This window comes from Copidosoma floridanum, unplaced genomic scaffold (genome assembly GCF_036245765.1).
Source record: "Copidosoma floridanum isolate Cflo_tuat_1 unplaced genomic scaffold, Cflo_Japanese_pri ptg000006l, whole genome shotgun sequence".
Taxonomy (NCBI): Eukaryota; Metazoa; Arthropoda; class Insecta; order Hymenoptera; family Encyrtidae; genus Copidosoma; species Copidosoma floridanum.
The window spans coordinates 4,811,045-4,834,486 of NW_028321883.1; the positions used below are offsets into that span (position 1 = coordinate 4,811,045).

Below are 23,442 nucleotides of genomic sequence, written 5' to 3' on the forward strand. Positions count from 1 at the left end.
ATTTACCGGTATAGTATGACAACAGTATACTTTACTATATTTAAGATGTACGCAAAGGAAGAATAGTCTTAAGCTTAGAAATGCTGTTTTTCAGATCGAACCACAGAAATAATCTTTTATGTACCTATTATTACTTTGAAAGATATGTTTTATTATTTTTATTTACATAATTGTTTGTGAAAGTAGTAAATCATGATACAAATATTAAATCTAACTTTACTGTGAAAAGCTAAGGTCCAGTCTTCGTCGTCGTCCTCGTCGTCGCATCGCCGTCATCATCGTCATCATCATTATCATCATTTCGGTCATCATTTCAGAAAATATATTTATGTTATTATGAAACTTAGTATTATCATATTACCGATACTCGCTGTGCTTATAATCATTATTTATACTATCAACCAGAGATTAGTAGAGAGATTGCTGACTGCCATGCTACGGAGTGTGCCCACTTTTTTCCAGTGGTTCGAGCGCCCCGACGCGGCCAAGCGGCCGAACCAGGCGCACATTTTTTTTTTTATTTGAGAAGCACGGTAGGGGTATGAGAAGAGTGGATTTGCGTGGAAATGTCCATATAAGCGCACATTTTGGAGACGCGTGGAAGGGGTATACCGAATGTGCGCCTACGAGGAGAGGAGTGGAAATGTCGGCTATATAGCTCATGCATATATATCTGAACGCACAGCCAAAGCAAGCGACAACACGAGTTTTTCTTTTTTAAGAGTCTTTGGCCCCTGCTACTGAGTACATGCTATGTATATATTTAACTGACTTGCTCTCGCTCTGGCGTCAATGTCATCCATAAATCTTATTTAATTAAATCGTTAAACTAAATGCTCATTAATTATCTACACAGAATTATGATTTTAATACATTATGTTTTAACTCTCCCGTACTCTTAAAATTCCCAAATCCATTTACGTTTTCAAAAAATTAACCACTAATTTATTAATTTCACACATCCTAACTTCTGTAAACTGTAGGACAAGCACCGGAGGATATCCATGAACATATGTGACTTCGAAAGAGGTACGTCCCGTCCTTACGATAGCTAAAATGGATAAGGCTTATGGCCCTTTGTAAATTGTTTTGCACTTAAGGGTTCGAATCCACTTTATGGTAGATATTTTTTTTTTTTTTTTTATTCAATGTATTATTTTGTCTTCATTTCTTTTATTTATGTTTCGTTAAAATATATATATGTAGTCATTATTTTTTTCGGATACATCAAAACAAATTAAATTAATATTGTTACTTTGATACAAGGCAATTCTATAATTTTATAACACTAAAATAACTTTTAAGGATTTTAACATAATTTGTGTATTTTAAAGCTCCTACAAAATTGTGAACATCCTATTTACAACAAAAAAAAGCCGCCCGTTTACCTCTATTTACTTGATGTTGAAATTTTAATCAGTAAATGAATTTGATGAACACAATATAAAATAGTTTTGTAAACATTTTAAAATTGTTTGCAAATCTTTAATTAGGTGTGCTACTTTTATTTATTTTTAGACAGCCAGAAGAACAATAATAAATAAAACAGTTTGATGAATAAGTAATAAAATTTATTCTGCAAGATTTTAAGACTAAACATTTTTTATAATACCGCAGTGTTTTGTTAAAAAAAAAAAAAAAAAAAAAAAAAAATGAATTACCTTTAAGGGTGATGATTGTAATAAACATATTTTTAGGCTGTAGATTATAAAGGAACTTTAATCATTTATATTGAATGCAGGAAAAGCATCGTAATACTTTTAAAAATGATACAATCGGGTGAGTGCAAGAAACAGTCTTTTTAGAGTAAAAGTCAAGAAAGAGCCTTTTTAAATTTTCGGGCAGAGCAAAGTCCTCTTAAACTAAAAGAAAAAGCCTTGCTATACAGAGGTACACTTGCACTGAGGTGTTGGCGTCGATTGGTATGATCGAGCCCAACGAATCATTGCTCAAGATTGTTCTTCGACATTTTTGAGATCTTATTTGCTCCTCACCCAGCTCTCGATTGGTCTCTTACCCCTGTACAAATCCACACATTTATTCTATACTGGAGAGCAAAACGAGGAGTTTAACAAAAAGGTATCAATGCCTTTTTAACTAATTTGTTTACTTCTATTTTGAAGTAGTAATGTATATATTTTTATAGATCAATTATATACATACACACATTAATGTAGTACCAACTTAAAATCGGAGGAATAAAAATTAAAGGCTCTTCCTTATATTCAGTTTGAAAATGCTCTTTTACGCCTATTACTCTGAGAAGACTCTTTATTATGCTAACGTGATAAATTATTTAGAATCAGGAATTGTGAGAACTAAAAAAATTTTTTAACTATGAATTTCTATATTAGTAAAAACTGAGTCTGGGTCTATTTCTGCTAGCAAAAACTTCGATTAAGTTACGTGGATGTTGTGATATTTTATTGTTTTAAGAAATTTCTGAAAAAATTTGTATAAGTATGTTTTGGTATCATAAATAACATATTAAAATTTCAAAGAGCCTAAATACATTATTTTTGAGAAATAAAATCGCGACGTTTGTCACTTATGCACATGCTTTCAGATTGACTTGTCGGAAAATGCACGTTTTTACTCATAACTTTTAAAATTTTCTTTAAAATTTTTTAAAAAATTAACTTGTTAGGGTTTATTATAGTTAAAATAAGTATACTAAAATTGAGAAAGCCTAGCTTCACCGTTTTTAAAATATAACAGTTCAAAGTCCAGTTACAACGTTACTAGAATACCCATATAGATGTACAGTCCGAGGCGAAAGTTAGGTTAATTTGTTGTTTTAAAGTTTGTGTTTACTTTTCTGGGCATTTTTCCGTTCCATACACCTAATTTTTGTATTATTTACCTGTTTTGTTAAGAATAATCACAACAAAGACATTTCTAACACGAAAATTCAATTTTGAAATTGACTGTACCACGACAACCCCCTCAAAATAGTATCAACATATACATTTGTAGTACAAAATTTAAAAAAAATCTACAGTTTTCTGAAAAATCGACTAATTATTCATTCTAGTTTTCCATTTTATTCTTAAAATCGTGAAGTATTTAAACTATATTATTGCTTACTGTATTTAAGTGCATACTTCTTTATGATAAACTAATTCAGCTATGATTCTCAAAAATTAATATGTAGAGCTGTGAAAAAGGCATTTTAAAGATTTTAAAGTTAAGCTACTCGTCGTGAGAGTTCCGCGAACTTTTTAAGAAAAGCAACCTATGTCACGTGGTTAAAGATACCGATAATACAACTGTTACTATAACCACAAAAAAAAAAGTTAGCTGCATTGCGTTGTATGGCTAGAGGTGTTTTTTGATGGTCTATCTTATTAACTACAAACAATCGAATAAATTCAATTCAACAATTGTGTGTTGCATACAATGTAAAATTAATTAATCGATTGCGATAGTTAAAAGAGCAATTTCAATTGTGAAATTTTAATATTTTGTATAGTTATTCATCTATAAAAATATATATAGTGCCACCTTCAAAACAGAGGAAAAAAAATTTTTGTTAACTGTAAATGATTTACGCACTGTCAAAAATTTTGGTAACTGTTTCTGAAAAATTACAATAACAATTGATTATAGGTAAAAAAATTAATTGTTTACACAGAACACAAATTTTTTTTTAAACCATACTCTGAGTTACAAGTGGTTGAAACTAGTATGTGTTGAATAAAAAAAGCTTCGTTCAGTCTCTGTAAGGCTCTTTAATCTAAAATACGCACTATTTACAAAGACTAAAGAATCTACTTTTATGTTTGTACATATATATGTAGTACGAATTTTGTCAATGCAATAACCACAACGTATTGATAAGGGATGTAAATATAAGCTCAAAAATATAATATATGTACGTAGTTCAATATTCACATATAATTGGATGTAAGTTGAACTTTACTGGTAATGATCATATTTGATATAATCGTTGTAAAAGAGTGAGTTTTTTTCTGCCTTCGGCTTTTTTTTTGTCGTAAATAGGATGTTCACAATTTCTTAAGAGTTTTAAAATACACAAATTATGTTAAAATCCTTAAAAATTATTTTAGTGTTATAAAATTATAGAATTGCCTTGTATCAAAGTAACAATGTTAATTTAATTTGTTTTGATGTATCCGAAAAAAAATGTTGACCACATATATATATATTTTAACGAAACATAAATAAAAGAAATAAGGACAAAATGATACATTGAATAAAAAAAAAAAAAAAAAAATATCTACCATGAAGTGGATTCGAACCCTTAAGTGCAAAACAATTTACAAAGGGGCAAAAGCCTTATCCATCTTAGCTATCGTAAGGACGGGACGTACCTCTTTCGAAGTCACATATGTTCATGGATATCCTCCGGTGCTTGTCCTACAGTTTACAGAAGTTAAGATGTGTGGAATTAATAAATTAGTGGTTAATTTTTTGAAAACATAAATGGATTTGGGAATTTTAAGAGTACGGAAGAGTTAAAACATAATGTATTGAAATCAAAATTCTGTGTATATAATTAATGAGCATTCAGTTCCACGATTTAATTAAATAAGATTTATGGATAACATTGAAGCCAGAGCGAGAGCAAGTCAGTTAAATATATACATAGCATGTACTCAGTTGCAGAGTCCAAAGATATGAGGAATTTTATCATTGTTGTACGGCATGTATTTATGGCAAAAAATGAGACACAACGTAGGGGGAAAAGAAGCTATATACATAGTAAAGGAGGCCGGCGTATACCTGTGTGTGAATTAGCTGTATACGCGTCTGACTTCTGGAGCCTTTGGCAGCGCCAAGCCGAGCCTGTCCGACTGCGCTCTCTGATTCAGTTCTTGCTGCGCAGCGAGAAGGTGCACATGGTGCTCTAAAAAAAACCTCTCACGATTTGTCGTGTTCGGTGCGTTAGCTGACGCCCGTGAGTTTTTCTGTTCGATCGAGTGTAGTTAACGACCTCCGCAGCCATCGTGGCGCCCTGGCTGACGAGTCCCCGGGCCCAAGCTTTAATAAATAAATATTAAAAAATTTAAAGAAAAACCGATGAAAACAAATAAAAACAGATATTTTCGAAGAAAATAAAAAAATATTGGAAGAATACCCTTTTTTAACCAATACTCACTAATATAAACTAATAATTACTAAGAAATACTGTATGAATTTAGAAAAAAATTCTGTAAATATTTATTTTTATTTAATTTTTTTTTCAATTTTTTGTATTTTTTTTTTACTTTTGTTTATTAAATTTTTTTTTAATGAATAATATTTACTTATTTTTTTTAAATAATTTATTTCCGATTAAAATCATACTTGTGTTCGTGCGACAATCAATAATGAAAAGGTCTGTTAAGATAAAAAATTAGCTCTTTTTCATTGTCAATTAATGTTTTTTATTATTCACGATAAAACACTTAATCTCTTAAATTATAATAAAACAGTATCACTTAGAGCAAATCAAACTTATTCCTATCAGGCACATTGTTTCATGAATACTGTGTAAACTGCATGCTGCTTTATTTAAACTCGAACACTTTTAGAGCAAAACAAATTGCAAAAGATTTAAAGAACTACAAATTCCGCTTCTCCAGTTTCACTGTCTGATTCCAGTAAAGGATAATCCTTAATTCTTTCAACCCACTTTTTTGCTCCATTTATTGCCCGACGAGCATAATCATTTATATTGCCTAATTCATTACTGTAGAGTGGTTCTCTGTATCTATAATGATTTAGATAGTGAATAAAATGTTCTCTGATAGCTCTTTTTTTTTTAGGGGTCAACACTTTCAGAGTTTGTGTTTTTTTTTTTTTTTTTTCATGCATCTGGTTGACAAATTTTTTTGCCTCCATGATGCATGCATCATAGTAATGTAAAACTTACTGGGTTTTAAGCTTTCATAAGCTTGCTCAACTGCTGACTTTTTCGCTAGGACGCCACTTCCAGTGCTTAATATTCGTGGATTTTAATTGAAAAATAGCTTCCTGCGCTTGTAGGTATATCAGCTCCCGTTGCCGCTACAAAAATATTGATCCAGTATTAAAAATTATATTCTGAAAACAATGTAACTGAAGACTGACAGATTTTTATTATGAATACTTTACTTAACTACTAGATGTAAGTGATAAATGTAATGATAATTCAAGAAAATGTAAAGGAAAATTTTTTAGGCTCAAAACACTTTTTGAAAAAAATTACAGGCTAAGGTTGCAGTCATATGGGGCACGGAGTCCGCATACGGAACTCATTTAAGCCCATAAGAGTGAGAGAGAGGTGTACGGAACTGATCTTCCGTATACCTCTCTCTTACTCCTATGGGCTTAAATGAGTTCCGTATGCGGACTCCGTGCCCCATGTGACTGCAACCTTAGATTTAGTATATATACCCCCAATTTTTGACTTACAAAAGGGTAGAAATGAATAAAAAGATCGTGTAAGTATCCTCTTTAAGAGTGGAATTGCGGAAATGTTTGAATTTTGCCAAATTAATATTTATATTTTTGAATATTTATATTTTTCTAATTTCCGCGTAGAAAGTCTACGTACAAATTGATTTTAAAAAAAAAGTGTACATGAATTTTTTAGGTGTAAGTTTCACGTGGACTTTTCATGTAAAAATTTGACGTAAAAATCGTTGATTCATTAATGATTTAGCGTTGATTCAGCATGTTGATTCGACATTGAAATGAACATTGAGTTAGTATCAATAAAGTATGAAAATGTTTAAAATTTCGTACAACTCACGAATATTGAAAAAAGTTGTACGAACGTTTCGGCAATAATACGTAACGTAGTCACAGTATTACGTTCTTAACATTTCATCTACACTGACTTCTGTTAAAATCCGTTGCATCGAAAATTTTTACGTATTGTTAACGGCTTTTAATAATAATTGCACATAAAATTCGGGTTAAATAAAATGTCTATTCACAATAAAATTGTTATCATAGGATAAATAAAAACAAATAATTTTGTACATTATTAGATACTTACTAAAAATTTACAAAAAAAAATAAAATAAAATAAATTAATTCAAATATATTTAAAATAATTTTCCAAATTCATACAGAGTATCTTTGTAAATATTTGTTTTTATTTGTTTTTATTTGTTTTTATCGGTTTTTCTTTACATTTTTTAATATTTATTTATTAAAACTTGGGCCCGGGTCTTCGCTCACGAATGAGATTAGCAAGAAGTTTCTTTTCATATTGGTAACGAACGAACGTTATCTCTTCTACGGGGCCCCGACGTCGATTAATTTACCGATTTTCATAAAGAATTAGTTTCACACCGTGACTATAAAATACAATAAAGTGTCCACAACTTAAAATCGATAAAACACGCATTTATACTTTCATACTTTTGTAAATCTTAGCTATAAGCACATTTATGTATCCTTATTGAGTTGTATTTCAAAATAAACAATTATCTTTAGTGTCCAATAGACTCTAACTTGTAATTTTGCGAGACTGTGAACAATATAAAAAGAAAGCAAAATATCAACTGTGGGATAACCTCGGGTTGAGGAATTCCCGACCATACATTGTTATGACAAACCATACTATCATAACTAATATCACAGTCGTTATTGATACAATTAGTGCTTGTAGTAGATCGATGAATAATATCACAATCGTTGCTACTAGAATCCCTGCTTTTATTCATATTACCGACACTAAAAACAGTTATCACGCTTATTATCATACACCTTACTTAAATTTATTTTGTTGTCAGATTTTTCCACATGTTTTGATTCTGCACTTATCACAGTCAACAAGTTCCAATGGTCATTCATCACCAGTAAAAAGTAAATTATGTTTAAAACTTGAATTACCCTCACTGACCATTGGATATAAACACAACTTTCCTTGATTTTTTTTATAATATTGATGCTCACACCATACAACGACACGATCATTCCCGCTTCCAAAGCGGTTCCAAATACGGCCCATTATAAATTTATATTGCATTGGATTATTAAAATGATGATTGCACCTGCTCATCTTCAAAACTGATTTTTTTTATCCTATTTATTTATGGCATGATTGCATGCGTGCATGAGAACGGTTTTTCCTGATTTGTTAGTTTATCATCATCATGTGTTTTCGTGGAGTTTGAAGGGTTATCATGACAAAAATCATCGAGTAAGTTTAACTTTTCCCCCTAGTTTTTATAATGATCAACTGAAAACATAAAAACGTATTGGCTGTTTGATTTATTTTTTCTAAAATTTTATTTTCTTTTAAATTTATATTACTGGTACTTTTTAACTTCATTGTTTTCCGAAGACTTTCTTTTATGCTTGAATCTTTTGTTTCCCATATATATCGTACATGTTTTCTGAATGATTTGGAGCACTTTCTGTTCACCTTATCAGCGATCTACGAGTAAAACGAAATAAATTAATGTATATAAATAATAATATACTTTATTGTATAATATGTCGACAAATTTTAATGAACTAACATCAAGAAAAGTCCTTAAGTTATAATCTGAAGGAAAAAAGGAAGAACCTTATTTGGTAAAAAATATCCCTTACGATTTCGCCAACTAATATAAACACCTTCTAAGCTGTTAATACTGTTTCAATATTTCTGAGTATTGATCTCCAATTAATGATTTTGTGGCTATTTCTCATACTTCAAACTATACCCAGTGAGATTAGATATTTTTGGACCTCCTTTCATTTTAATTGCAAAATCAGAAGCAGTCTCAGAGTTTTTTTTTGATAAACATACTATACATATATACAATGACCCTGTCTGCCTTCATAGTAAGCTTATCCTGACGAGGTTGACAAGTTCGTCGACAAAACGTCGCGATACCGGCGATACAAATAAACTATGTACATTGTATTTTATATTTTTTGGGGGGGCGGGTCGACTGCAAAACCGCTAGCAGCGGTCTAGAGGGCAGAGCCACATGAAAAAAAAAAATCTTCGAAAAAAATGGAGCTAAAATTAGCCTTACGCTAAAATAGCCTTACCAGGGACGAATCGCACTTATGAGGCCCCAGGGCATAAAAATTTTTTGACAAGCATATTTTACTTTGAAAACGATAGATACTAATATTATTCAAAACCCCACAATATCTAGTCATTTTTTAACAACAAACAACTGTTATTGTGTAGGGAAATACATAGGTTAACGCATATTAGAATGTACGTGTATATAAAAAACTCAATAAAAATTTAATCACTTTTGTTTCAACCATTGCGCGAACTTAATACAAAGTAAAATTTGATTCAATCATATGTACAGACAATTGAAAAGAGTTTTTGGAGTCCTAGAAGATCGCCAGGCTCGAAAAATGAGAAGTTTTCCGCTCACAAATGTACACGTGTATACGAAAAAAATCAAAGTCAACTTTCTTTACATTTATTAGGTGGATCTGAATCAAAGTCAAATTGCTTTTTATAACAAACACGCACGATCAAAGAGAGTTTTAAAAGGCCTGGAAGACTTCCAGGCTTGGGAAATGAGTAATTTTCCTTACAAACATAGTATACATACTTTTTAAAGTAAATACTCACAATTTAAGATAGCACCTTTGCGAAAACCTATGGAATAAAATGTTTTATTTCATAGATTGTGATCTACTGAATCCAACGGTGTCCTTGTTTATACCCCATGTGGAGCAAAATCTTGAGATATTTTAACTCAAATTTGAACTGTTGAACACAAGCTCAAATGGCAGATCATCAAAATATCAGCTTAACAAGCATTTCCTAACTCACAAAAAACAACCTGAGCAGATAAATTATGATGTGCTTGTAGAAAAATCTCTGTTCTTCCGAATCCTGTCGTATCAAATGCTGATAATGGGGCATTTTCCAAAGATATTTGCCGAGAAAGGCGTGAAAATCAGCTTCATGGTTATAAATGATGGATGGTAGCAGAATACCAATACTGATGTACGTACGAGGTGTGTTCAAAAAGTAACGAGAATTTTTAAAGTTCGCGGGTTTGGAGAGTCCATTTGTATAAAATTTTTTTTTTATTATGTTGATACACGTGCCCCTGAAGTACGATAAAATTTTCAGCAATATTCATTGCTTACTTTTTTAGTAGCAGCCGCTAACGGTAGACGTGTTTTTCGAGCTCGGTGATTTTTGTTTGTGAAAAAAAAGGGATCAAAGAATTTGTATTCAATTTTGCCTAAAAAATTAAATAAAGTGTAGTGAAATTTGTAAAATGTTAACAAAAGCATATGGTAAGTCTGCTATGGGTAAAGCAAGGACTTACGAGTGGTATAAGCGTTTCCAAGATGGCCGCGAAAACGTTGAGGATGACGAGCGACCCGGATGCCCAAGCACTTTAACAACCGATGAAAACGCGAAAAAAGTGGCATAGTGCATCATGAATTCTTGCCACAAGGTCAAACAATCAATAAAGAGTACTACCTACAAGTTCAACGCCGTTTGCGTGAAGCAATGCGAAAAAAAGCCCGGATTTGCGGCAAAACAATTCATGGCTTTTGCACCACAATAATGCACCTGCTCACACTTCATTGCTTGTTCGTGAATTTTTGGCCAAAAATAAAACTGTAACGATGCTTCAGCCTCCATATTCACCAGATATGGCTCCATGTGACTTTTTTTTATTTCCTAAAATAAAGAGAACATTAAAAGGCCGTCGTTTTACAAGCATAGATGACATTAAAAGCGAATCGCTGAAAGCAGAGCTAAAAGCTATTACAAAGATCGAGTTTCAAAAGTGTTTCGAGGATTGGAAAAAGCGTTGGCAAAAGTGTATTATATCGAAGGGGGATTATTTTGATGGGGACAAAATAGATATTGATGAATAACTGAGTATTTTTTTCATAAAACGAAACTTCTCGTTATTTTTTGAACACACCTCGTATATAAGCATACGTACACAAGTGAAACTCTCTTACTTGACTAGAGCAGTAGACAAGGGAGCTACCTTAAATGGTTTTTTAGATTGCTAAAGGGCTGCCAGGATTTTAAATTTAATAATATTTCGTACTTACGTATATGAAAAAAGTTTATTCGCTTATAACTATTTCTTTACTAATTGCGAGAACTTAAAACAAATTATAGTTACTTCCTATTTTACACATACACAATCCAATGAAGTTTTTGTTAACCCAAACAGCCGCTAGAATCATACATAGTTAATAGTAGAAACCAATTTTATTATATTTTGATTTCATGCAATAAGTATATATGAAGTTATAAGGATTTTTCAGATTTTTTTCCGTATACGCTCAAATGCGTACAAAGGAAAAACTGCCTATTTCCGTAGCCTAGTGGCTCTTGAGCCCACTGAAGAACCCTTAAAATTGTTTGCATTTATGGTAGAAATTATCTTACTTTTGTTACTAGATCGCACAATACGTACAGAAAAATTGATATTATTATTATTGATAGATTCGATTTTTTTCGATATGTATACTCCTGTACATGTAGGAGGGCAAACTACTCATTTCCCGAGCCTGACGGCCTTTTAGGCCTCCAAAAACTCTTTGTAATTTATGTATGATGTAAACTTATTTTATTCTGTTTCAAGTTCACGCAATAAGTATGAAAAACGGGATATGAAGATTCAAGACTCAATAAAGATTTCATTGAGCTTTAACAGAGATTTAGATCTTGAATCTTGAAAAAATTAATTCATTTTTTTGCATGAATAATTGAAAAAATACATAGTTTTGCAGTCACATAATGTTAAATTTTTAGTACATTTAACCAAAACAGTTATAGTACCTTTTATTGGCGGCGTTATTTAAAGATTGGAGGAGATTTTGATTTCGGTGGCACCATATATATATATATATATATATATATATATATATATATATATATATGTAAATATATATATTTAGCCTGAGGCTGATTTCATCTTATTAAAAAAAAAATTAGCTTACTTGAAAATGTAATTGCATCATTGAAAAAAATAAAATTTTTTCAAACTGAAACGGCCAAACTTAAAAAAATTGTAACTTTCAAAACAAATATTTTATTACGAATAATATAATTTTATACTTATGATCATTAATTTTATTCATTTTATTACGAAAGTCATTAACAGTTTATTACAGAAAAATGCTGAAGATACAGTGACATAACTTTTTAAAGAAATATTTTAACTTTAATATTTATAAACAAATAGAACTAATTCAAAATGTGATTTTAAAAATCACCCGGGAGACGATGTCGTATGTCCGTCAAAAACTACCATTTCGTATTTTGGACGCAGTGCTTCCCGCCCTAGGACGCACTTCTGGCTCTGTAATTACTTCCCGCTCTAGGCCAGGAAGAACATTCACGCCATCGCGGGTTGTACAGTTTTTCCTGTCCACGGGCGGGAAGTTATTAGCGGGCATAAAGACAGTCTGCTTGCGGGCGGAAAGTTGCACTTCCCGACCTCAGTACGAAAAAAGTCGTTCTCGCCTCGGGCATAAACACAGAACAAGCGCGCCCTAAGTACATAATACATTCTTTCATCTACTCGCAAAAAACAGCTACTTTAAGCCCCACAGGATAGTGTTTTGAGCCCTTATGATGTAGCCATTTGTAGCTGCGAGTAAATTTCATCCGCAATCTACATGTAAATTTTTTACTCGGTTGCGAGTAGTCAGATTCTCATTCAATACGAGTAAAAATTTACTTGATGATATTTAGGGAGTAATAACACTGACTGAGTTAATCTATTTGCAGAGATCAATGTAGAATCATTCCCTGCAGCGTAATTTTTCATATCAAATGGTACATCGTATTGTTAATGATTAAAAAAAAGTGTGCTTGATTGTACCAAATAATTCAGAATATTAAAAATTTTTCTCCCAATCCAAAAATTATTTAATTTTCACAAAAAGACTAGTAAAATAATAATATTCAAGTCTCACAGCAAACAATATATAATCTAACAAAAAAATCATAAAAAAAGTGAGAATCGAAAATCCGATATGAGGCTAATGCGGTACAATTAGCACACTTAACTGTCGAGAGCCACTATGCAATTATTAACGTTTGTCGTAAATAATGTGCAAGATAGTGAGCGAGGCAAGGGTTGAAAGGGGGGGGGGGAGTTCCTCTCTAACTCCTGCCCAAAGTTCTTTCACTGATACTCATTCAGCTAAAATAGATATGGGTAATTCTGTCGTAACTTTCTCAGATGGACTTGTTTAAAAAAAAGTTGGTTAAAAAAAACTTTTTTCATGGTATTTCTACTGTACACAACATCAGTAACAAATATCGAAAGCGATGCAACTACAAGATTAACTAGCCAAAAGATATACAATATTTAAAAAAGTCAGTTTTCATCTATTTTTGAAAAATTGTATCTCTTTCTAACATGTGTAGCTAAGCTCCTTCAACAGTTCGAGTGTTCTTACTGAGCTTAAATAAAAAATTGCATCAAGACCTATCGATTAAAAAAAATTTTTGTTTGATTTTGTGCCTCCATTCAAAAGTTACAGCTATTTCAATTAGAGCGTAAATATCGCTAATAATGTGATTTTGACTAAAATTCAGTATTTTTCATACAATTACTATAACTTTTCATTCGGGGCAGAAAATTCAAAGATTGATATTTTAATCATTACGACTATGTTTTTCCTTCATTTAAGCCCTGATAAAGCCACCTAATGGAGTGCATTACTTGGCTACCAACGTTGGAAGTAGCACCATCGTTTTTGCATTTATGTAGCGAAAAGAGGCCAATTTGACAAACCCCGAAATACGTGTCTCGCCTTTTAGCCCAATAATGATGAAAAAAAAGTTTGGCTGGGATTGATTGCTCTAAAACAAAAAAAAAACGGCACTTTAAGGTGAGGTAGGGTCAGAATGGAAAAGTTCGAAATGAAATTTTCAAAGTTTATAGTGCTCGTATGACTCATAGACGTATCACAATGACTTGTCCACTCATGCTTGATTTACTAGCCTCAAATGCAAAAAAAAAAAACTGTAGTTTGTGTACCTACACACGTACACCGAGTGGTTGTTGCATGGGGGGTCGGAATGGAATAAAATGTTTGTACGCACGAAATACGCAAATAGAAGAGCTAGCTTATTCGAGACGTAACAACTTCTGGTACTACTGTCGTGAGGATTTGTTAATTTTAGTCCTATACTTTGAAAAGTGACTATTGGTTAGCATTTTTGATCCAAAAAGTTACTAGTTTGAACTGATTTTTGTTAAAACCGTTATGGTGTAAATATGCGGACAAAATGTATGCAGTGAAAACACACTCGTCTTTGTCATTTTTTGGTTGGGCTAAGGTAAAAATCCTATCTCCAATAGCTAAAGTATAAAATGCTTACACACCCAAATGGCAGATAAGCCTTATTTTTTACCGGTGAAAGTTTTTATGAGTGAAATTGAGTTGCGGACGTGGGTCGAAATGGAAAATTCGACTCTAAATGATCGATTATCTCAATGAGGAAATTAACATATCGGTATTAGACAATATGTCAAGTGAAGTTGACAACATTTAACACATTTTAACGTTTTGAAAGTTTTGGATTTTATTACGGCACGTGAGTATGAGTACCTGACACGATTTGAGATAATTACGGCAGAATCACCCATATAGAAGCATGTCGGGAATACTGAAAAGACCGATAGTTTAAAACCACAATTTTATATAATTGACCTGTGTTAACTTTTACATAGTCGAAAACGACACAGATACTATAATTTTTTTTTGAAGTACTGACAGTAACATGAAAACAATTGTATATGCGAATAGAAAACAATTTACCTGCTTCATTAAAAATCCCTCGGCGTAGCGAAAGTCAACATCATCAATTGTGTTTCTGCATAATGTGGGGATCCGGGCATATTTTGTTTCTAAAGGCTGTCTTTTATCCACTGCATTTTTTAATCTCTTACTAAATTTTTTTTTTGCAGAGTCCATTATAATTCTAAACATGATTTGTTTATCATAAGAAATGTTTGCACACTATAAAAAATCTTATTATAGTAACAATACTTAACAGCGTGAAGCACATAGGGGAGACCAGGGTAATTGTTTCAGTCTGGGACTGCGTGGCATTTAAATAAAAAGATAACTAATGATAATTTTCAGGTTTTTTTTTTGGACACCTGTACTGATGTCCCTTGAATTCCCATAAATATTTTTAGGCGTTATAATAAGTATTTAGTCATTTAAAAAAAAGTTTTATATTTGTAGTATTTACATTGACCAGATGATCATTTTCAACAGCTGATTAAATATAGCCTATTACAGCAACATTTTTATAATTGGGCTTCATTGTAAGCTGGAATCGTTAGCTACAATTCCTTTTTTTTAATTTTTTTAGAAAAGAAGTAACAACAAAATTATAACAAAAACAAGCAAGCGTGTCATAAAGGGCACAGCGTAGTATCTGGCTGGGGCAGAGCGTAGCCCGGCCGCGGCAGTGTGAGCGCTGGCGCGAGCGTTACACAGCTAATTTTTAGGTTAAGTTTTTTGCAGAACAATGTAAACAATAGGTAGTTTACCCGTTAAGACTACAAAAAACACGCGAAGAAATTCACTAAAAGCTTTAAATATTAACAAAATAGTACAATTAAATGAACATCAGAGTGCGAATTCTACTATTTGCAATCAGAATAATATATCGATTCCAGACTGCCAAATCCTTTTTGCTACTGATTTTTCAGAGGAAAAAAATTTATTTAATAATTTACTTTGATGTAATGCAGTGAATAACATATTCAAAAGCCAAAGAATGTTATTACAGAAATTTAATGTGTTCATGATTTTGTGTAATAAGTTCACTCACAATGAGAAGAAAGATTCAAAAATAAAAAAATAAATTTTTACCTAAGCTTAAATATAAATTTACCTAACTTTTTTTTCTATAGCACACACTACTTAACTATTATGTATCCCTCACGCTGCGAATGCCCCAGCCTTTACTTCACCATACCCCACCCATGGGGCATAGTAGAGCTTTTTAAGAACGAGCAATTTTTTTTATTTTGAATTTTAAATGTTGCACAATAATTTTTTAACTTGTAGGCTAGGTTCACAAGTATCATACTTTTACAACACAAATTTTTAGCTACTCTAATCCTCATTCCTTTAAGAAATACAGCTCAATAAAGTTAGAGTGCCCTGCGTGCCCTGATTTCCCCTACCGTTTTTGCAGTCATTTTCATCTGCTGTCTATGAACTTTTTAATGATATTATTCTAAAAGAATACAGAGGAGTAAAATACTTTACTACTACTTTAATTTCCTGCATTGTGCGATCCGACTCGTGCGAAACCATCTCACATTATGTGGCAGTGTTGTTGTTTACGAATGAGTACGTACGCTAACCACTGTAGAACGGTTGTCACTTGTTCTGAAGACTCGGTGGACCACGCACGTACAGAAAGCGAAGAAAACGGAAAAAGGTTTTCGTGAGTAGCTATCTCGTTACTGTTTCTGGAAAATTTAGCCTTAAGTAACTATAGCATGAGAGGAAGTAAATCCCTAGTTGACACTAAATACTTAACTGCTTACGGCACCATATTCAGTGCTTGTTCTTCCACCTACCCTGCTAGGGCTTGCATCTATATACAGTAGCAACTTCAATCCTTACAGTTTGTTTCGAGGATTCGCCCTCTAGTGAGAAGAACGTGAAGCTTATTATTGCGCATGGTTTTTAAGCTACACTAGATTCCCTCCAACACTTAAAGGTACTTGTTCGTCGTTGCTCGCTATGGGAATTCAATCCCTACATTGGTGACCCCAACGTGATCATCGTCGTTGCAAGTCGCAGGGCTCCAGCTGCATGACACAGGAGCAAAATATAGCTATTACAAACAGCTGTTTTGACAGTTGTACATACAGCTATAACTACCTTTATTATAGCTATAATCGGGTATATGAATAAGGTGTACATAAACATTTATTTACAGGTATAATTACAGGTATAAATTATAGCTATAAATTTTGCTCAGATTTTCATAAAAAACGGTGTAAAATCGGACTGTTTAAAGGTTTATCTGACTATACTAGTACTATCATTGGTATAATAACATAAAAACTGGAGGCCTGAAGTAATTTTTAACAATTTTTAAAAAACTTAAAATATTTTTAAAGATTTTTGTTTTTTTTCTACTGATTCAAAAATACTTTAAGCCTCCAATTTTAATGTTATTATACGGGTGATAGCACTATTGTAGATTAATAAACCTTTAAAAAACGCCATTTTCAATTAAATTTTATGTAAAATCCGAGCGAAATTTTAAGCTATATTGATAGCTATTTTAAAGATAGTTATAGCTATAATCTTAGTTCTAATATATATAGCTATACATTTTTGACTGAGTATCATACATCTATTTTATACCTATAAATAAATGTTTACGTACACCTTATTCATACATCCGATTATAGCTATAATATAGGTACTAATATTTATACGTACAGCAATTGAATCTCGGTAAATGCAAGCTTGTCAAGGAGGAAGTCAGTGTTCCGTCACGAACCGATATAGGTATACGCTAGTCTCTCTCGATCGTGCACACTCCGTTCGGCTCACATCGGAAAAATCCTGCACACGGGCACGGGCGTGTCTATTACACATCGTTTGCTAATTGGTGTGCTTTCGGACCGGGAGGAGAGAGAAAAGGATAATGCGGGAGAGCTACCGAATCTTCAGGAAAGTGCCGCGCGCATTCGTTCATTCTGTTCTCGCTCCTCGCTGACGACAGTCCTCTGCCGATGCCACTTAGTGAGATCAGTACTTTTACTTGTTTGTACCATCGATTCCGTTTTTGGGTTAATGTTAAACATTCAATCCGTGAACAACATTTTTGATCGCGAATAATAGTTTTGTCGTGTACGCAGAACACACGTAAATTTCTCGCAAGCGCGGGCTCACCACGTGCCGTGGATTGCGCCACACACGTGTATCCGGTGACTTCACTTCGTCGTGATTACCACCGACCGGGCACGTCATCATCGTCGCCCTTAATTGTGCGACCGCGCTTGGCCAGCCGGTCCGTAGAGTGTGAGAGCTTCTCTCCACTCTTACCTACCTCCTTGGACGTCCACCAGCTCGAGTAACACGCGGAATCAACGTCTCCGTCTTCCCGGTCTCTCAGACTCAGCACCACGTGCCGACCCATTCGTACTCTACTTCTACTGACCGTCTCTCTAATCTTTCTACACACGCATACACAGGCTGCTCACACCATCATTATTTTTTGTTTTACTTACATTAAAGTTTATTTAATTTGTCCGCTTTTTTCTAATAAATTGGGTTTTTTATGCTTCTCAGCTTTTTCCCACAATTCTATTTACTTATTTAGTATTTACCCGACCAGATCCATCCTGTCCTTTATTATATTTAATGTAGATATTTTAGTGCATTTGAGAAAATTCAAATAATTCAGTTCGCTTATTATTATTGAGTTAACGTAAATTCCCTTATTGAACACGAGGCCTCTTCAACTGCGAAGAGACCCTTACATATACGTACATTTTTTGGTGCCTCCTGTGAGGTGTGAACACGCGTATACACGTTTCTCCTTTTCTCCTACACACACATAAAGTGCAAGGAAGAAGAACAACGGCATCTGTTATTTGCCTGCACGCAACATCATCAACTCGGATGTCGCTCCCGTCAAGGATACCTCGCTCTCCAGCAGCTGTAGCCGAGCCAGCAGATAAGTACCTGTGTTAATTTTACTCTCCTAGTACTTAAGAGTGACTTTTCCACCTATTTCCGTTCGTGCATTCACGTGCTTAACGCCACGAGTAACTCATCGCTTATCTGATCGTGCCACCGCAACGTGTTTGAGCCAGCGAAACGTTTCCGAGTTTCAACGTTCAGTTGTATCGAATTATTTCTCTCACCCTCGCTACTGAGACATCATGGCGGGCACGGCTCAACGTATAGCTAACATCGTGAAAAAGCGCTCGACTCTTAAAGGGAAGATTACGACCTTGTCGAAGTTACTCGATCAGCAGAAGCTCGATAAAACTAACGCGAAATTGCGCCTCGCGAACCTGACCACGCTGTTTCACAAGTATGAAGCCTTACACTGCGAACTTGAAGAACTGGATTCCGAGAATACCGAATTGGCGACAATTTTCACTAGTATCGAGGACGATTTTTACAGCGTGTCAAGCACGGTTGAGGACATGCCGGGCTCGACGTCGCTGGATAACCTGGCTACCCTTCCGGGCGGTCATTCAACGCTGCTCGATAAACCGCGTCCACCGAAACTTCCCATGCCCGAGCTCCCAACGTTCGACGGCAATCACAGCGAGTGGCTGTCGTATCGTAATACCTTCACCAACATGATTGATTCGCGCACTGATATCGATGACTTCAATAAATTCATGTACCTAAAGAATTCCATGCGAGGAGCCGCTCTGAGTTAAATCGCGGTTTATGAGACGAGCGCGGAAAACTACAAGCCGGCTTGGAAACTCCTAAATGATAAAAACGATAAGAAACGCGTGTTGGTATCGAAACACCTCAACGCCATTATCGATCTGGCAAAGATAACGGCTGCTACTTCCAACGGACTATCAAGGTTGGTCGATGATACGTGCCAACACATTATTCAGCTCGCTTCTCTAGGCGTAAAACCCGATCCTCACCTCACTCTCGCGATTCTCGAGCGCGCGCTCCCTAAGAATATCCTTGACGAGTGGGAAAAAACCGTGAATCTGCAGACGCTGCCCACGCTTGAGCAATTTTATACGTTTATTGAAAATCTCGCGTATCGACTCGAACAATCAGAACATGCGCCCGTTCGCCAGGGGAATGGTTTCGCCGGAAAGCGTCGTGTAGATCAATCAGGTCCATCAAAAATGCGAAAGAATGAAGCTGGAGCCCGTGTGCTCGTAACTAACACGACCACCGCTACGATCACTTGCGCTAAGTGCGGAGACAATCACGCGCTCTTTAAATGTCCGGCTTATGACAAATTAACTGTCCAACAGCGTTGGGACTTCGTGAAAACGACAAGCTTATGCCGTAATTGTCTTCGTACTCACCTCAAAAAGTGCCCCTCTATGCACAGCAGACGATGCACTCGCCATCATCACACTTCGTTGCATGCTGACCCTATATCGAAGGGCAACCCCAAATTCGAGCCAGCCCATAAACCAGCCGCTTGACTAGGCGTGGATGCTTTAAGCACGACTTCTCGTACGTCACAGCACCAGCTCATGATGAGCGCGGTAGTTGACGTGCAGGGTGGGGACGGTACATTTATCGAAGCCCGCATGCTACTTGACACTTGTTCAACCACGCATTTTATTACGGAGAGCTTTGCGCGAAAACTTCAACTACCCATGCAGCCGTGTGTAGTACCTATCAACGCAATGGACGCTATGCAATCGACGTCGAAGAACAGTCTCAATCTTAACTTTTTTTCGCGTACTTGTCAGTTTAAAAGGGCATTAACGTTTCTCACGGTAGAGAGGATTGCCGACCTCGTCCCGAGCGAGCCGTTTCCACGAGGTGAAATCGAAATCCCTGTGAACGTGAGATTAGCCGATCCGTGCTTCCACCTTCCTTGGGCCGTAGATTTATTGATTGGTGCAGGCGCCACCCTCTCCTTGTTTTCGATAGGCCAAATAAATTTTTCACGTGACAACTGCAACTTATTTTTACAAAAAATGCGATTGGGCTGGACCATTGTTGGGGGTGTAAATAACGACGTAGAAGCGCGCTTGATTTCTTGTAATCCAACCGAATTAGCTGACCAACTAACCAAATTCTGGGCAATAGAGGATGTGACCGATAAATCTACCAGATCGCTCGAAGAAACGCTGTGTCAAAGTCACTACGTCCAACACACGAAACGCGTCTCGAGCGTGAAATATATAGTGCGCCTTCCGTTTCGTACATATGATCCTACATTCGGTGATACTCGGTTACACGCGTTACGCCACTTTTTTTCTCTTCAATGTAAATTTAATGCCGACCCGGGATATCAAGCGAATTACACAAAGGTTATGCAAGAGTACATCGATTTGGGACACATGACGCTGATGGAGCAGGAAACGTCGGGAGGCTATTATATTCCTCATCACGCCGTTTTGAAGCCCTCGAGCGCCACGACAAATTGCGAGTAGTTTTTGACGCGTCGGCGAAGGTAAACAAAGGCTGCTCGCTAAACGATGCATTAATGGTTGGACCCACTATACAGCCTAAGCTATTCGAGCACTTGTGAAGGTTTCGTCCACCCGTTTACGCTCTCACCGCCGATATCGAGGCTATGTACAGGCAGGTTTTGATACATCCGGACGATCGAAAATATCAGCGAATCTTGTGGTATAGTCAAGGGGAGATTCGAGCATATGAGCTTAATACCGTGACGTTCGGTGTATCATCCGCGCCGTTTCTGGCCATACGCACCCTCCAACAGCTCGCCGACGATGAGAGCGCTAAGTTTCCCTGGGCTAGTGGAATTCTGAAGCACGATTTTTAAGTGGATGACCTCATAACGGGTACGGATTCGTTCGATGAGTTTTTCAAAATACGCGACGAGCTGATTAAAGTATTACAAAGGGGTGGATTTAATATACGTCAATGGGCCTCCAATAATTTGCGTTTGTCGAATGAATCAGATAATAAAGTAATTGATTTATTCCGGGCTACTAAGGAAAGCGAACTAAAGAAGAACTTAGGCGTATTTTGGGATACTCAATCCGATTAGCTCAAATATTCTGTGCAACTCATTGATAAATCCGTCAAATTAACAAAGCGCTACATTCTTTCCGAAACTGCGAAAATTTTCGACCCTCTCGGTTTGCTAGGCCGAGTAATTTTATGCGCGCGTTTGATTATGCAGGAATGTTGGAAGGCCGAAATTAAGTGGGGTGAGTCGGTACCGCAGGCTCTATATACTAAATGGAACTTGCTTGCGAGTCAAATCGGTTGCCTGCGCGAATTGTCCATCGAGTGACGAGTGATAATAAGCAACCCAACGCATATACAAATCCATGATTTTTCCGACGCGAGTAAGGCGGGGTACGGGGCATGTTTATATGTGCGATCAAGCGATAGTAGCAGCCGCGTACTTGTTAGATTAGTTTGTTCAAAATACCGAGTAGCACCCCTCAAAGCTATGACAATTCCGTGCCTCGAGTTATGCAGCGCTTTGACCTTAGCGCGCCTGTACCAGGAGTCACATGCGATACTGAATCTGCCGGTAGATCAGGTAGTTTTTTGGTCGGATTCAATGATCGTGCTGCAGTGGCTCAAAAAATCCCCTCAAGCGCTTCAAGTATTCGAAGGGAATCGCGTTGCCGAAATTCAAGCCCTCAGTAATAATGTAGAATGGCGACACATAAGCGGAAAGGATAATCCGGCTGATGCGTTATCGAGAGGGCAGTTTCCAGCAGAATTTTTGCGGAATGCCAATTGGTTTTCGGGACCCGTTTGGCTGAGAAGGGCCGTTGACACTTGGCCCGCGAGTAAAGAAATTATGGTCTCTGAACTGCCCGGATTGCGAAAAAATCTTTGCCTTATTTTACAGCCCGTTATTTGCACTTTGTTTAATCGTTTTTCATCTTATTCCACTTTGCTTGATTCAATTTCCTATTGTTTACGTTTGCGTCCGTCACGTTTGTGCCTCAGTCGTTATACCGAAAGGGAAATCAGTACGCGCAAAAGAACAAAAACCGAACGAAAAATACTCTCTTTAATTCAGCATAAGCAGTTTAGCCAAGAGATAAAGCGCATATCGGGGACCGGTGGCGAAAATACTAAATTGGCCACGTTGAATCCGTTTTTAGACGAACATGGTCTAATACTCGTCGGTGGTCGATTGCACAACGCGAATATTCCCAAGCAACAGAAATACCCTATACTTTTACCGTCATATCATCACGTTTCGAAACTTATTATTACTGAAATCCACCGTGATAATCACCACACTGGCATTCAAACCACTTTATCTAATATACGGCAGCGTTTTTGGTTATTGGACGGAAAATCCCAAGTCCGAAAAATCGTCCGAAACTGCGTCACTTGTATCCCACACAAAACCATTCCACTGCAGGCAAAAATGGGTGATTTACCGAAATCGCGAGTTAACCAAGCGGCAACCTTTGATAATGTTGGTGTGGATTATTTCGGCCCACTTTATATCAAAGAGAAAAAGTTTTGTAATCGGAATAAAATCAAGGCGTATGGATGTGTGTTTGTCTGCATGACGACGAAGGCGGTACACATAGAAATAGTTAGCGATATGACGACCGACGAGTTTCTGGGCGCAATCAGGCGTTTTTGCGGGCGCCGTGGAATTCCCTCTCACGTATACTCCGACAATGGGACTAATTTTTTAGGTGCGAATAATCAGCTACGGAAGCTGTAAGCTATGTTTGATTCTGAAAATTTTCGCGACGAAATCCACCATCAAGCCGTACGAAAAAACATTTAGTGGCATTTCAATCCACCATTATCGCCCCATTTCGGGGGCATATGGGAAACGGCGGTAAAATCATTCAAGCA

At 35.7% G+C, this 23,442-nt stretch overlaps 3 protein-coding genes across 3 annotated transcripts in view; 2 read left to right on the top strand and 1 right to left on the bottom strand.

Moving 5' to 3' along the window:
- The window catches only part of LOC106641897 (neuropeptides capa receptor), a 617,109-nt gene that overhangs the window by 574,900 nt on the left and 18,767 nt on the right, over positions 1–23,442 (bottom strand). The window lies entirely within an intron of this gene.
- On the top strand, positions 18,840–21,415 carry LOC149375502 (uncharacterized). Its single transcript, XM_089598550.1, has 4 exons — positions 18,840–19,312; positions 19,373–19,953; positions 20,101–21,055; positions 21,160–21,415. The coding sequence occupies exons 1-4, from the start codon at positions 18,840–18,842 to the stop codon at positions 21,413–21,415; spliced, it is 2,265 nt and encodes a 754-aa protein (XP_089454676.1).
- On the top strand, positions 22,055–23,305 carry LOC149375503 (uncharacterized). The gene has a single exon (XM_089598552.1). It carries the CDS (start codon positions 22,055–22,057, stop codon positions 23,303–23,305), a length of 1,251 nt encoding a protein of 416 aa, XP_089454678.1.